The sequence below is a fragment of the Saccopteryx leptura genome, chromosome 6 (assembly GCF_036850995.1).
Source record: "Saccopteryx leptura isolate mSacLep1 chromosome 6, mSacLep1_pri_phased_curated, whole genome shotgun sequence".
Lineage (NCBI taxonomy): Eukaryota > Metazoa > Chordata > Mammalia > Chiroptera > Emballonuridae > Saccopteryx > Saccopteryx leptura.
The window spans coordinates 10,994,796-11,009,400 of record NC_089508.1 but is presented as its reverse complement, the minus strand read 5'-3'; the positions used below and the strand labels follow the sequence as shown (position 1 = coordinate 11,009,400).

General features: G+C 42.3%; 1 protein-coding gene across 4 annotated transcripts in view; it reads left to right on the top strand.

The window, feature by feature from the left end:
* Positions 1-14,605, top strand: part of UNC79 (unc-79 homolog, NALCN channel complex subunit) — a 249,572-nt gene that overhangs the window by 137,693 nt on the left and 97,274 nt on the right. For 3 of the 4 annotated variants that reach the window (XM_066342421.1, XM_066342420.1, XM_066342419.1), the window contains 7 exons: positions 157-280; positions 2,476-2,616; positions 4,698-4,919; positions 6,829-7,056; positions 9,043-9,184; positions 12,208-12,287; positions 12,373-12,521. In XM_066342421.1, the coding sequence (XP_066198518.1) occupies positions 157-280; positions 2,476-2,616; positions 4,698-4,919; positions 6,829-7,056; positions 9,043-9,184; positions 12,208-12,287; positions 12,373-12,521 (1,086 nt within the window). The remainder of the gene's footprint in view (positions 1-156; positions 281-2,475; positions 2,617-4,697; positions 4,920-6,828; positions 7,057-9,042; positions 9,185-12,207; positions 12,288-12,372; positions 12,522-14,605) is intronic. The other variant, XM_066342422.1, reaches the window with a different exon arrangement.

Below are 14,605 nucleotides of genomic sequence, written 5' to 3'. Positions count from 1 at the left end.
GCTATTCCAATCACAGAAGCTGTTACTGTAAAATGAAACATGCTAATAACTGTTCAGAACACACAGACGAATCTAAAGTGTTTGGCTTCCCAAATAACAACAGCAGATCTTACCGTGTGCCCATTGGTCATTTACTTTTGTTGCTCTGCTTTCCAGCAAAATGTTTGACATTGAGCTCTGTCCTCTGCCTTTTTCCATGGAGGAGATGTTTGGCTTTATTAGCTGTCGGTTCACAGGATACCCTTCCTCTGTGCAGGAACAAGCTTTACTGTGGCTTCATGTAAGTGAATGATACTTCTGATCGTTTGGGGCACTGGTTCTTAGCTTGTGAGCTTTAGATCCCCAGGTAGAGGTGCGGGGAGTTGTTGCAGAGTCCCTCAATCTGCATGTTTGCTGAGGACTATCTGAAGACTAATAATTCCTATATATAGATGACTACATTTCAAATACAGGTAGCGATAGTTGTGATTTATTGATAAAACACAAATTTATGCAGAACTGTTACTGAATTCACATGTATCTTTATATCAGTAGATACTGAAAGTATAATCACTGTTTTGTGGGGTTTCGATAAATCTTATGACATGAAATAGGTCTTTATATATATATATGTATATTGTGTGTGTGTGTGTGTGTGTGTGCAGAGATGGAGAGAGACAGAGAGAGGGACAGATAAGGACAGACAGGAAGGGAGAGAGATGAGAAGCATCAATTCTTCATTGCAGCACCTTAGTTGTTTATTGATTGCTTTCTCCTATGTGCCTTGACTGGAGGGTTACAGCAGAGTGAGTGACCCCTTGCTCAAGCCAGCAACCTTGGACTCAAGCTGGTGAGCCTTGCTCAAACCAGATGAGCCCGCACTCAAGCTGGCGTCCTTGAGGTTTCGAACCTGGGTCCTCCACTTCCCAGTCCTATGCTCTATCCACTGCGGCACCGCCTGGTCAGGCAAAATAGGTCCTTTAAGGAGTAATTCATACTGTTCACTCAGCCTGGAACAACTTTATGTCCTGTCTCCATTTGTGAACTCTAGCTTATCTTTTAAAAATCCAGCTCGAGAATGATCTCACCTCTGAAATTTTCTGCTCCTTCACCGTCCCCTCCATCTCCCCTTCCCTCCGGGGGAATTATGTTTCTGTCTAATATCATAGTTAATTTGTGTCTCTCCTCGCGGTTATAAATGCCTTGAGGGCAGGGACCACATCTTTTTCATCTTTGAATTTATAACTTCCTTCATCTTTTCTTTTCAGCATCTGGTGCATGTTTTGAATTTAGTGGATGTTCTTAAAAGGTTTATTGGATGGAACTGAATACCTGACATTACGTTTGAGCAATGTCAGGAAAGGAGGACAGAAGCAGTGTTCAGATTAGATATACGAAGGAACGAGGTTATTCACATGTGACAGAGTAAAGGGGGCCATTTAAAACAAATCACCTTTGGGACCTAGAATTTTAACTTTTCATCCCCAGGCAGGTCTCAATAAGATAATTTCTCATTTTAAGAAAGCCAGTTCTTCTACAGATGGCTAGATGTTGTTACTCAGTTACACACACTTTGAGCTGCGCCACGTGGGGACAGGACTGTAAACCTCTGTCCCCACCATGGCTAAAACAACTACAGTTTACATGCTTTATGGACTGGGTTTCGCAATAGTTTTAGTTTAAAGATAGTGCTGCAGTCCAAGGGAGGATTTAAGCCATTGGTCTAACCGTTTGGGAAACAGAGTGAACAATATAGTGATTGGAGTTGATGGATTGATTGATTAATTAATTAATTAATTAATTATGGAAATAATTATAGAGCCCCTCTGTGCCAGTCACTGTAATAGTCACTGCTCTATAGACGGGCTAAGAAATGGTCCTCTCCTCATACTTCCTTTCTTCAAAGAGCTCACAGTGGGAGAGAGTGAATCAAATAATCAAACAGAATACAAAGTGATCATTGCTCTAATAAAGGTATGTAGAAAGTTCTAAGAAAGCAGAGAAGAGGATGGGTTAATTCTGTCTCAAGGAAGGAGCCATCTGTTTCCAGAAAATTCATTATAGATGAAGTAGCTGGACTTGGGCAGGACAGCTGAGCTTGCTGCAGAGAACAGGAGCAGGTGGGGCGTTCAGATGGCTGTGGGGCTGGGCGGGAAGGAGAGGGCTCGCAGACTAGAGGAGTCCAGGAGAAAGGCGGCGGGCTAGGGCACTCAGTGCCGTGGAAAGGGGGGGGCGGCATCCTCAGGGGCTTCAGGGTTTTAGTAGAAGGAACATGTGATTTATTGGATGTGGGTGGAGGGAAGGCATGGTGGTAACGCTGATTTTCTTAATACAGAAAGTTGAGGGTGTGCTGGTAAAAAATGCAGAAGGTGAAAGGTCCTCATGTTCGATGGTTCTCTTTGGAGAAAATGCTAAATGCAGTTTGACTGGTTTTTTAATTTTTTTATTTTTAAAGTTTATATTTTGGGGGGATATATATGCCTTTTTTTCCCGCAGGTATTATCAGAGTTAGACATCATGGTCCCACTTCAACTACTAATAAGTATGTTTTCTGATGGAGTTAATTCTGTCAAGGAACTGGCAAATCAAAGAAAATCAAGAGTCAATGAACTGGCAGGGAACCTTGCAGCTCGAAGGGTAATTATTGCCACAACGCTTTCTCTTACTTACTATGATTTTGTCAATTATTCAGGCCTAAATGTAGCACCAAGTAAAGGTCTCTGATAATGTCTTTCATCCCATCTCACTCTGGGACCTTATAAGCACATTAAACAGTAATTAAATAATAGAAAACAATCTAAGGTATGTTTGGTGTAGTCTGTAATCAGTAAGCTATTGAGTTTTCTTTTTTGAGTTTTTCTCCTTTGCATAGATAGCTATCTCTTACCCTTGATGAAAGGAAAAGAAAAAGAAAAAGAAAGAATGCTTTTTCGGTCTTTTTTTTGTCTACTAGCAGATAAGAATTTGGTACCAATTACTGAGCAGATTACTCACTGCTTTACTTTGAGGATGAAGAGTTTGGATTTTGTGTGTGTGTGTGTTTGGGGAAGATATGATTAACGTGGTAACTATGAGTGAGGCTACCACTGTGAAACAACTATGACCATTTTATTGACCCTTTTGTACCATTGTGGATGAGAAAATCAGTAGTCGGGTCCAAAGTGTATGAAAGCTGTTGGGAATTTTAGATAGTTTTTCTGTGGAGGCCTGACAGAGTTTCAGTTGATGGATGCCATTCCAGACCGGAATCAGTTCTGGAGAGGCTGACTCGCGTGTGACGGCGGCACGGACGATTCTCACTCTGCTTGTCCAGTCTCTTCCGTTCCGCACTGTATACCACAGGCCCCTCATTCCACCCCATCTGCGGGTCAGAAAGTACAACTATCATGGGGTCATAGTTTGTCATCAGTGTTTTTTTTAAAAATCTGTCTCATAGGAACTAGCTGCCATTTATATTTTGTGTATTTTTCTTCTGTAATCTTTAACATCATATTACTTCATTAGCACTTTATACTTTGCGATGCATTCCCAATTAATGACCTCACAGAATTGTGTGAAGCAGTTGGGGAAGAACTCAATACCCTTGTATTACAACTACTTAACCTGAGGTTGAGTGAACTGAACTGATTTGCCATAGGTAACACGATCAATATCCAGGTATTATGATTCTTAATGGGGTACTCATCTTCTCTGTTTTAAATATAGTGTTCAAGGAGCTTTAGGGTTATTAGAGAGATCCCTAAGGGAGAAAATACGGTTTGAGACGTATATCAGTCAAGGTCTTGCTACAGGATTTATCCCTTGGTTCAACGAAGGGACTTTAATGGAAACCGTCTGTAGAGTTCTGGGAAAGGTTAAGGGAACAATGAGGGTTGGTGAACGTTGGTGAGCCATTATACCCCCAGGGCTGAAGGAACAAGGGATGAGAGTTCCTGGAGCCCATTGTGAGCTGAAAAGATAAGAAAGGGCTGGCTAGAGAAGCTGTGGGGCGATGGACAGACTGCCAGAGATGTAGCATCAGAGCAGGCCAGGGGTGGGGAGAAATAGTCCTGCCTCTCTCTCCTTCAGCGTCAGGTTTTCTGCTGCCTTCCATTGACTAGACCCAGCCGGAAGCCAGCCAGCAGGAGAGCCAGGAGCGATTCAGTCTTCGGCATCCTTAGGTGTAGGGGCGGAGAAAAGCAGGGCAGTGAAGACTGGGGGGGGGAGTGTTTGAGGGGTTGGGTTGGCACATGAAGGATAACCAGTAAACAGATTTGACTTACATCGTTTTCCTATGATAGTTAAAAAATTGTAATAACCAGAGGCCATATTCTTTAACCAGTCATGTCAGTCTGACATTCTGTGCTTATAATTTTAAAACTGATTTTGTAATATTTTACTTTTGTAAGCTCTCATTTTTTAAGGTTATGGTTTTAGGTAGATGCAGACAATTTAGTGTAACTGGAATGTTTGATGGGATGAAAAAAATATAATGACAAAGACCACTGTCTTCATTCTTCAGAGTATTGATGTTTTATTCACCTGATAGAAAGTTTGGATAGTTTTATTTCTTATTTTTATATTGTGAGAAGATTTATAGTATTTGGAAGTATTAATGCTATTGACTAGAAAGTAAATCAGTGTGACAGCTGAAAATACCTCCCGCAGTTCCCAACATTTTATACAGCCACCTGAGCCTCTATAAATTTACCTACGTGCATTGATATTCTTTCTTCTAGGTGAGTGTTGCCTCTGATCCTGGTCGACGAGTTCAGCACAATATGCTGAGTCCGTTTCATAGTCCTTTTCAGAGTCCATTTCGGAGTCCTATGCGTAGTCCTTTTCGTAGCCCTTTCAAGAATTTTGGACACCCAGGAGGAAGGACTATTGACTTTGATTGTGAAGATGATGAAATGAATCTAAATTGTTTCATCCTCATGTTTGATCTTCTCCTGAAGCAGGTAGCTGAAGCATGAGCTTCCTTTAGTTCAAAGGTGAAGGATGAGGAAAGCATTGTCTAGTGATTTTTTTTTTCTGTGTTGGACATCTTCATACTTACTGAAATGATGCAGCATTACTCAAGACATTTCTCAAACTCCTTTGGAGATTTCCTAAAGAGCCTGAAAAATACCTGTATGAATATCTGCAGTGATATTGACATACGAGAATGGATATGAAGTTTAGAAACCTCCTAACATCATTAAAATTGGGTCTGTTGAACAAATTTGGCAAACAAACTGGGTAATGCTATTATTTGGAATAGCAAGGTACAACTTTATAGTGATGGGCTGATTTTAATATATTTTATACATTGATTTTTGAAGGTAATGTTAAAAGAGACGTTTACAAGGTTTGGTCAGGGAAACATTTCTTCTTAACTTTTTATTTTGAAATAGTTTTAGACCTGCAGAAAAGTTGCAAGAATACTACAAAGAATCCCCAAATATTTCTCCCTTAAACTCTTTAGGTGTTAACATTTAGCACATTTATTTTTTCTGTCTCTTTTATTCTGTATATGTATGAATTTTTAATGAACCATTTAAGAGAAAGTGTCAAGCATGATGTCCCTTTATCCTTAAGACTTCAGAATGTATTTTCTAAAAAATAAGGACATTTTCTTACATAACCAAACATAGTTATCAAAATCAGGAAATTAATATGGCTTATACTACTATTATCTAACTTACAAAATTTATTCATTTTTAAAGTTGATATAACAGTCATCTTTATAACAAAAGAAAGAAATTGTTTTTTGATTAAGGACACAATCCAGTATCACTTAGTGCAATTATTCCTCCAAGGTAGTTCTTCAGTCTTTGTTTATCTTTTATGTTCTCGACATTTTAAAAGAGCTTTGTAGAATGCCCTTCAATTTGAGTTTCATGTTTCTTGTTGAATTGATTTGGGTTGAGTATTTTTTGGCATTAACACTATAGATATGATGTTATATTCCTTTCAGTATGTCATATCAGAAAGCACATAACATAATAATGTCCCCTCATTGGTGTTGATGACTTGGTTAAGAGGATTTCTGCAGATGTCCCTACTACGAAGTCATTATTTTTCCTTGTAATCAATAAGTCACTTGCAGAGAGATACTTTTACCTACTAGTTTGGCATCTATGGATAATTCATGCCTGAATCAATTATTGCTATGATGGTTATCAAATGGTAATTTTCTGATTCTATCATTTAAAAAAATTATTAGTTGTTATTCTTCTATAAGAACTGCCTTCCCTTCCCTCCTATATGTTTATTTGTTATCTACTTATACCCTCATGTACCCATGATTCTTATTTTATGTTCAGTGGGGTGAAAGCTGTTGCTATGGTTATTTATTTTAATGCTTATATTGCCCCATATTTGGCCAGTGGGAGTCCCTTCAGCTGGCCCTGTGTTTTTTCGACATGGTCCCATCATTCTTTGAACACTTTCTTAATTTCTGGCGTGACAGGATGTTCCAGGCTCATTTTATATTTTCCTGGCCCCAGCCCATAAACCAGACATTTCTCCAAGGATCCCTGGTTCCTTTTAGTGGGTAATAAATAGTATTTAGAAATCAAGATCTGGATACCAGGTGAGGAATAGCATTTTTTAAAAGTGTAAAATTTCACAGAGTGATAAATTTATAAAATAACTGTCTTTAAATGCCCTACATCATTTAAAAAATAATTCTTATTACTTTGTCTTGTGTTTATATTCTTTCAGAAAAATCCCTGGAAATCAATGTATATTCATGGTTTATAAACCTGACCATCTTTAAATAATTTAGTATTGTCAGTTAATGAAAACTAGCCCTAATTAGTGTGCCAACGGAATAGTGGACAAAAGGAACAAACTCTTTCTTTTTTTTTTTTTGGTGTCTTTCAGATGGAGTTACAAGACGATGGGATCACGATGGGCTTAGAGCACAGCTTATCCAAGGACATTATCTCCATAATAAACAATGTCTTCCAAGCCCCCTGGGGTGGCTCCCACACCTGCCAGAAGGATGTAAAAGCAATGGAGTGTAGCTTATGTCAGTCTAGTATCCTCTGCTACCAGCTTGCTTGTGAGCTCCTGGAGAGACTGGCCCCTAAAGAAGAGAGCCGGCTGGTGGTAAGCATTTGAAGAAGTGAGGTGGCCCGTGTCTAATGGTAACGAGGCCTGCAGAGTAATGGAGTCTTTCTCCAGTATTGTCTTATGTTGCTCGCTGGGTTGTACGTGAGACGGTGTTCAGAGAAAGTTTTCCTGTTCCTTGCACGAACTCAGGCTCTGGAAAAGAATATGAAAGGAGCTACAGGATACAGAATTCTCGTGTTAGAATTCTGGAGTCTTGAGTTAGGGTTTGTAGCACACCCATTCATACAATTTTCATAAATACAGAGCATCACTGGTATTCTTGAAATAACTTTTATCAGAAAGCCATATTCCAAAGTTTAGATCCCTTGTCCACTACAAAATATACATATCAGATATTGAGTAAGTACATTGGCTATGGACACTGGGAATTCCTAGGTAACCTCAGTTTGTAAAACCCATTGACTTCATCAACAGCCAATAACACCTTTATTTCATTTTCTGCTTTCCAGGAAAACTGTTTAAATAAGAAACAGCTGATCTAGAGCATATACTGTATAAGGTGGGCATTAGCCACCATAGCTCTTTAGTTCTCCTCCAGGGACAGGTGGAGGACGAGGGTGAGGGCATGAAGGACGGGCTAGCAGGAGGCTCAGGCTAGTTGGCAAGGCAGGTGACCCCAGTTCCTGCAGCCGGAGGGTGATACCAGAAACATGGGTGACCAGGTGCATGTGGAGGAGTCACCGTGCGGCAGGAAGCTTCACCATATTGAACTATATGGAACTCAGTTTGTATTTGATTTAGCATCTTGCTCATGGGCGACCTGGGAGCAGGGCAAGCTGTAGCCAACTGGACTGTTGTCAGAGATACTCAGCATCCTCCCAGCCACGTGGTTCCTTCTTCCGCGTGTCCTACTTTTATCTCCTCAACCTTAGTCTCTTTCCTGCTTTGAGCTGTCTATCAAAGAATTCTCAAAAATTTGATTGAAGTGTTAGCTAAAAGAGGATAATTTTAAAAGAGGATATTTGAAGGTAGAATTTGAAAGAAAGAAAAAACTGCAACAGGAGGATAACTAGAGGTATTTTAAATATAAGCGTATCTAACACTCTCTCTTTCACCCCCTCTTATAGCTTATTATAGATAGATAGGTAGATGATAGATAGATAGATAGATAGATAGATAGATAGATAGAGTATATTCACAGTGTTGTACTGTCAACCTCCAGAACTTTTCATCTGGCAAAACTGATACTCTATACCCGCAACACAATTATTCCTTATCCCCCTGTCTCCTAGCCCCTGAAAGCCAGTATTCTATTTTCTCTTTCTATGAGTTTGGTGACAGAGAACTCATATATACGGAGTCATAACAGTATTTGTCTTTTTGTGACTGGCTTATTGCACTTACCGTAACATCCAAAAGGTTTATCTACATTGTAGCATGTGTCAGGATTTCCTTTTCCTTGTTCAGGACTGAATAATATTCCATTGTGTGGATGGATGTACTACATTTTGTCTGTCTGTTCATCTATTAATGGGTACTCGGGTTGCCGTACCTAGCTCTCTTTAACTCACATGTATAGCAATTAGCAACTTCTCATTCCCAAAATTTTGACTTTTCTGAACAATTGATATTTTTATTTTAAATATTGGTATGAACCCCTTAATATTCCCTCCTAATTAAGTAGCTATTGAACAAAATGTGCATGGATTGGAATCCTTTGGTGAGTAGGACACGATCATAGGGATTAAAGCAGAGATGGGAAAACAGGCCTAAGGAGATTTAACAATGTTTTGATATTTTTCCACATTTATTTCAAGGGAATGATAATGCTTCCTTAACAGCTGATCCGAATTTCTGTTAACGTTGTGGAAATAAGCTCACTCTCTTCTGAGGCAGATGTCCCTGCCCCCCGGGTGCAGCACAGGGCTGGGACCCAGCAGGCGCTCAGTCCATCTGTGTTGCAGAATGTTCTTTACATCCCCAAAGGGCTGCTCGTCTGACGGCTTGTCATATTTGTTTCAGGAGCCCACAGACAGCCTGGAGGATAGCCTCCTTTCTTCCAGACCAGAGTTTATTATAGGCCCTGAAGGAGAGGAGGAGGAGAACCCGGCCGCCCAGCACGGGGAGAACCCCGGCAACCGCTCCGAGCCCACGGAACGCGCGGGTAGGTGAGCTCCGGCTGATGGAGAGAGCAGTGCCCACGTCCCAGTTTGCACAGGCCCGACGTCCAGGGCCCCGGTTTCCTAGGTCACCGTTGACTTGCACAAGTTCAGACTTGGTTTCCCTAATAGAGATTTGTGCAAATAAGTCGTTTGCCCTTGGATTATGAAGGGAACAGATCCAGGATGTGTTTTTAGTGCAACGGAGGTCACTGAGCATTTTCCTGGCAGCGGGCGCTTGTTATCAACAAAACCCCGCGGTGTTAGTGTGGAAGGCCCCACCTTCCTGCTCATGGCAGCAGTGGAGGGTGCTGCCACTCTCGACAGCCACTCAGGGCACTGGCCAGAGCAGAGTGCACTGGGACAGTCCATGGAACTTGAGCGTATGCAGCTTCTCCACCCCAGGGGCGGGACCAGGACCCTGGCCAGGCTCACGATGGGTAGCTGTGCAATATGTGCCCGAAGGCTGACTGGCTGCTCAGAGCTGGCAGGGAGGGTGGCCCCTTTCTGGTTGCTTGAAGACCCTGGGTGGGCTAACTGGGGACAGCACAATGTCAGGCAGGCCTGGAATCAAATTCCAGTTCCTCACACGCTGGTGGAGTTTCAGGAAATTCGGATGTGACCCCACGTGCCTGTGGGGAAGCCTGCTTTCTAGAGCCGCACGGCGGCCCTCGGGGGTGTACACAGGTGTATGCAGGACTCGGAACAAGTCTGGGATGCTCTTAGTCTTCCTGCTGCCACTCTCCTGAACTATTAAATCTCTGGCTGGTCCTGGGAGGCCCACCCCCAGGACTAACGATTGGGAAGCATGGAATTTCTGTCATTCCTTCAGTGAACGGCAACTATGGTTGTGACTATTGTGTGGGGTTCGTTGTAGGCGCTGGGGTGCCGTGATCGGACCAAGGTAACTGTGTTCTTGCTACAGAATGCTTGGTGGGAACTAAGGGCTGCTGCGCGGGAGGGGTAAACGGCCAGTGGAGTGGGACGGTCCGGCTCAGACTACTATGTACTACTTAGTACATTGCAACTTAGAATTTGAAGGAACACCTGAGATGACCCACTTCACTGGTTGGCAGCGTGGACTGCAGTTGTCCAGGCTCTGTTGTCTCCTTTGGGCCGTCCTTATTTGGGGTGGCAGTTGGCAGGAAGATGTGGGTAAGTGAGAGACCCAGCCTGCCCACCTGCTCCAACCCGGCTGCTCTGACCTGCTCTATTTCATGTGTTGGAGTTCTACGTAAGATTTTCTTTGAACAAAGCCTTCCATAGGAAAGACGTTTGAAACCTGCTGGTTCTAGTTCAGCCTTCTCACTTTGCAGATGAGGAAAATACATCCCAGCCGAGTTAAACAACATGCCCGTTTTCACGCAGCTCGTGGTATTCATTCCTAATTCAGGCTCTGTGCTTATCCTGGGCCAAAACGGTAACGGAGCACCTGGCTCATCTGAGGGGCTGAAACACAAGCAAATGGATGAGCTCTGCCCCTCCCCCCCAATTCTGGGTCTACCTGGGCTGGGGGTCTGGGAACTGGGCTATCCAGATATTAAAACGAGTTAGTGGCAGGGTAGAGACTAGAACCCAGGTCTCCTGGTTTGCTCAGAATTAATTATGCTTGCTGAGGCCCAGGCCCACACTGCAATGACGTCCAAAGGAAGCAAAGATCTCACTTATGATCCAGTAACCCGTACTCTTTATATGCACACGTTTTTTTGAACTTAAGATAGCACACAGATCAATGAGCTGCCAGTTTTACTCATTTACAGTTAACGTTTTATTTGAACAATGCTTGACATGAAGACATTTAGTTTTATAAGTGACTCCTCTCCTTGCTCTGTCGTTATAAAGCCTGCTCCTTTAGACACTTGCTCTGTTCCTCTTCCCTGAACACGCACGCAGGCTCCCCCCCGCAGCCTCTGCTTGTTCTCCTCCTTGTCCTCTCGGCTGTCTTGCGGGATGCAGTCATGACTTGTCTCCTCAGGGAGACCTCCATGAATTTCCTTCCAAGGTCAGCCTTCCCTGCTGCTCAGCGCCAGTCCTGTTCTGCTCTGTGGGGCCCTCAGGCCATGGTCGGAAGCTCCTCTGTCGCAGAACAAATGGGTGCTCTGTCCCCAGGTTCCGCGCTCTGTCCCCAGGTTCAGTGATGTCTCCTTCCTTTGAGAGTATTTCCTGATTTTCTATTTGGTGGCCTGGTGCCTATTGTTGCTAGGCGTTAGATGTCTCCTCCATTAAAAAATATTTTTAAAACTTTTACACTAGGCAAAGTAGAGCCGAGTGCTGATAACAAGTATTTAAAACACCTTAGGGTGGAGGATCGCCTATAAACTATTATCTGTGCCAAGAGGGTTTGACTCTCTTTGTTTCTGATCCTAGGAATTGCCAAAACTTGTAACGGCGATTTACACTAGTTTCCACCTCTGGATAAACTTGTGAGCTCTCTTTTTCTCCAGCGTGGCTTATGTGCAGTGCACTGCCGCCCTTTGCCATAGGGCAGAGATTTTAGATTTTAGAGCTCTTCAGAAGAAAATGAGGCCATGTTGTTCTGACCTGAATATACTCAACTTCTTTAAAATATTTCCATTTTGAGTGAGTCCATGCAATAAGTCCCTCCTTAGGGATTTACCAACTTTAATATCTAGGTGCTCATACAACTTTATATCTGCCTATCTCTCTTTGGGTTAGGAGAGCCTAGCCAGCCAGGCCCGCTCCCTCCAGGGAGCAGAGCTCGTGGCCCGCGGGGCGCAGGGCTGGGCTGAGTGAGGCTGCTTCCGGGAGCCAAAGACATCGGAGTACACGGTGGACCACACGGGGGAAATGGAAGCGGACAACCCCAAATCTAGACGGTTTCCTTCACTTGCATCCTAGAAGGGATATATGCTGACTTGGAGAACAAACAAACGTGACACACTTAAAAAATGTACCTCGTCTCTATCTGTTTAACTGCTCTTGGCTTGATGATCTTGATCAGTTCATGAACAATGTGTGTGGGGGGAAGCAGGGTTATGCTAACCTTTGTGTGATTATCTCCCCCCAGCAGTAAAGAATGACACTGAAAGGAAGTTTTGCTACCAACAGCTTCCAGTAACGTTGAGGCTAATATACACCATTTTTCAGGTATATATTTTTGGAATATTTGAATTTTTGGCTTGGTAGCATTGCTATTTTAGATGTCTCAGTGACCATATGGTTCTTTGCACAGGAAATGGCTAAGTTTGAAGAGCCAGACATTCTTTTTAATATGCTCAATTGCCTGAAGATTCTCTGTCTACACGGAGAGTGTTTATACGCTGCTAGAAAAGATCATCCTCAATTTTTAGCCTACATTCAGGACCATATGTTGATTGCAAGGTACATCTTTCTTCTTTTGTTTTTTTGTGTAAGGCTTTGGCTGTGAAAATTAAAGTTAGAATAAGACACTACAACTGGTTTGGGTTATTTTTCTTAGCAAGATCAGTCTAATCAGCTATGAGCACTACTTTTATGTCTTTTATTTAGTTTAATTATTTAAGTACATCAATATGATTAATTATAGTTTTCTTTGCTAGATACTATAGAAATAGAAAAGGCAAAATAAAGATTGTTTTATATCCTTCTGTTGTTAGATGGCTTAAGAATATGGCATACTCTACAAAAATGTCAACAGGTGCTAAGTTACTATTCTCCCAGTATAGCTGAGTGAGGACTTAATTTATTGTTTGAACTAGAACTGCTAATAGACATCTAAAAATCTCTCCATATATGACCTGAGAAGGTATTTTTAAAGGCTTGCCTTGGCATTCTGAGAAAAATAGTAAACTATAGTCCTGGATTTACATAGTGTTTTTCTTCCTGAGAACCTTATAATAACTGTTACAATTTTCCTGGAAATAAGTCAGAAAAATATCATCCTTGTTTTATATGTAAGGCAATGAGGTGATTAAAAAAAGGAAAAGGTTAGTTTGGATTAAGTTGTTGACAAAACCACATTGAGACTCTGTTTGTCTTTACTCATTTTGTTCATTTACTTATTCATTCATTCAGTCATTCATTCAAAAGTATTACTCAAATAGCTATACTTTTGAGAGTGAAGAGGGGATGCTCTTTATTATAACTGCGAACAGTAAGTATAGAGTAGACTAAGATCTTGGGTAAACTAAGACACACTGTCACCTTATGTATATATGAGTTACTGTCAATCCAAGGGATGTGTGATGGGTGATTATTTTGTAAAACTCATAGTGGGAGAGGTCGTTTCCAGATGATCAGAGAAGCCTTGGGAGCAGACACCGTTGTGATAATGATAGAATTTTGACAGGCGGAGATAGGCAGGCCATTTTGTAGAACATGGGAATGCCAAGAGTAACCAGACGGCGGAATTGGAAGAAGGGATGAGAAAGGAGTAGGCACGCTTCAGTGATCCTAGGGCTTTATTTTTGCTGCATGGTGTGATTTCAGGGGGGTGATGGAAGATGAGGTGGAGAAGGCCCATGTGTGAAGGGCCTTGAACAGAAGGACTTTATTTAATAATGTTTGGAGATCTGTGGAAGTTCTTTAAACAGTGAACAGTATCAGAGTTGTACCTTAACAGCATGAGTGTGGAGAAGAGAGAGATCCTTGGGAACCACCCACATTGAGGGGAGTGCAAAGACAGGGTGCAGGGGCCTAAGAGCTTTCTTCTAAAGAGCCTATTAGGAAAGGAAGGGAAAGAGCATATATTTAGAGGAGGAAGGGTGTGGATGTGGAGGAGGTTAAGAAGAATGAACTGAACCTGTTTATGGTCAGTGAGAAAGGGTCAGAGGAAAAGGAGTAGTTGAGGGAACCAGGTCCTGGAAGGCAAGAGTATTCACGCAAGATCAAAGGGTGGGTGGAAAAGAGGAGGATGCTCTTTCCTGTGAAAGGAGATACATTTGAGGAAAAGAGAAAGGAAGTGTTAAGGGGAGCTCGTAGTAGGTGACTGGCACCTTAAGAATAGGAGGTGCGCCTGACCAGGCTGTGGTGCAGTGGATAGAGCATCAGACTGGGATGCAGAGGACCCAGGTTCGAGACCCCAAGGTCGCCAGCTTGAGCGCGGGCTCATCTGGTTTGAGCAAAGCTCATCAGCTTAGACCCAAGGTCGCTGGCTCGAGCAAGGGGTTACTCGGTCTGCTGAAGGCCCGCGGTCAAGGCACATATGAGAAAGCAATCAATGAACAACTAAGGTGTCGCAACACGCAACGAAAAACTAATGATTGATGCTTCTCATCTCTCCGTTCCTGTCTGTCTGTCCCTGTCTATCCCTCTCTCTGACTCTCTGTCTCTGTAAAAAAAAAAAAAAAAAAAAAAAAAAAAAAGAAAAAAAAGAAAAAAAAGAATAGGAGGTGTTGCTGCATTCTCCTGAGGGGGAGGGGACAGTGTTTGGGTTGGGAGCTTGAAGGAACATGGAATGAAAAAAATAATGGAACAGCCCGCAGGAA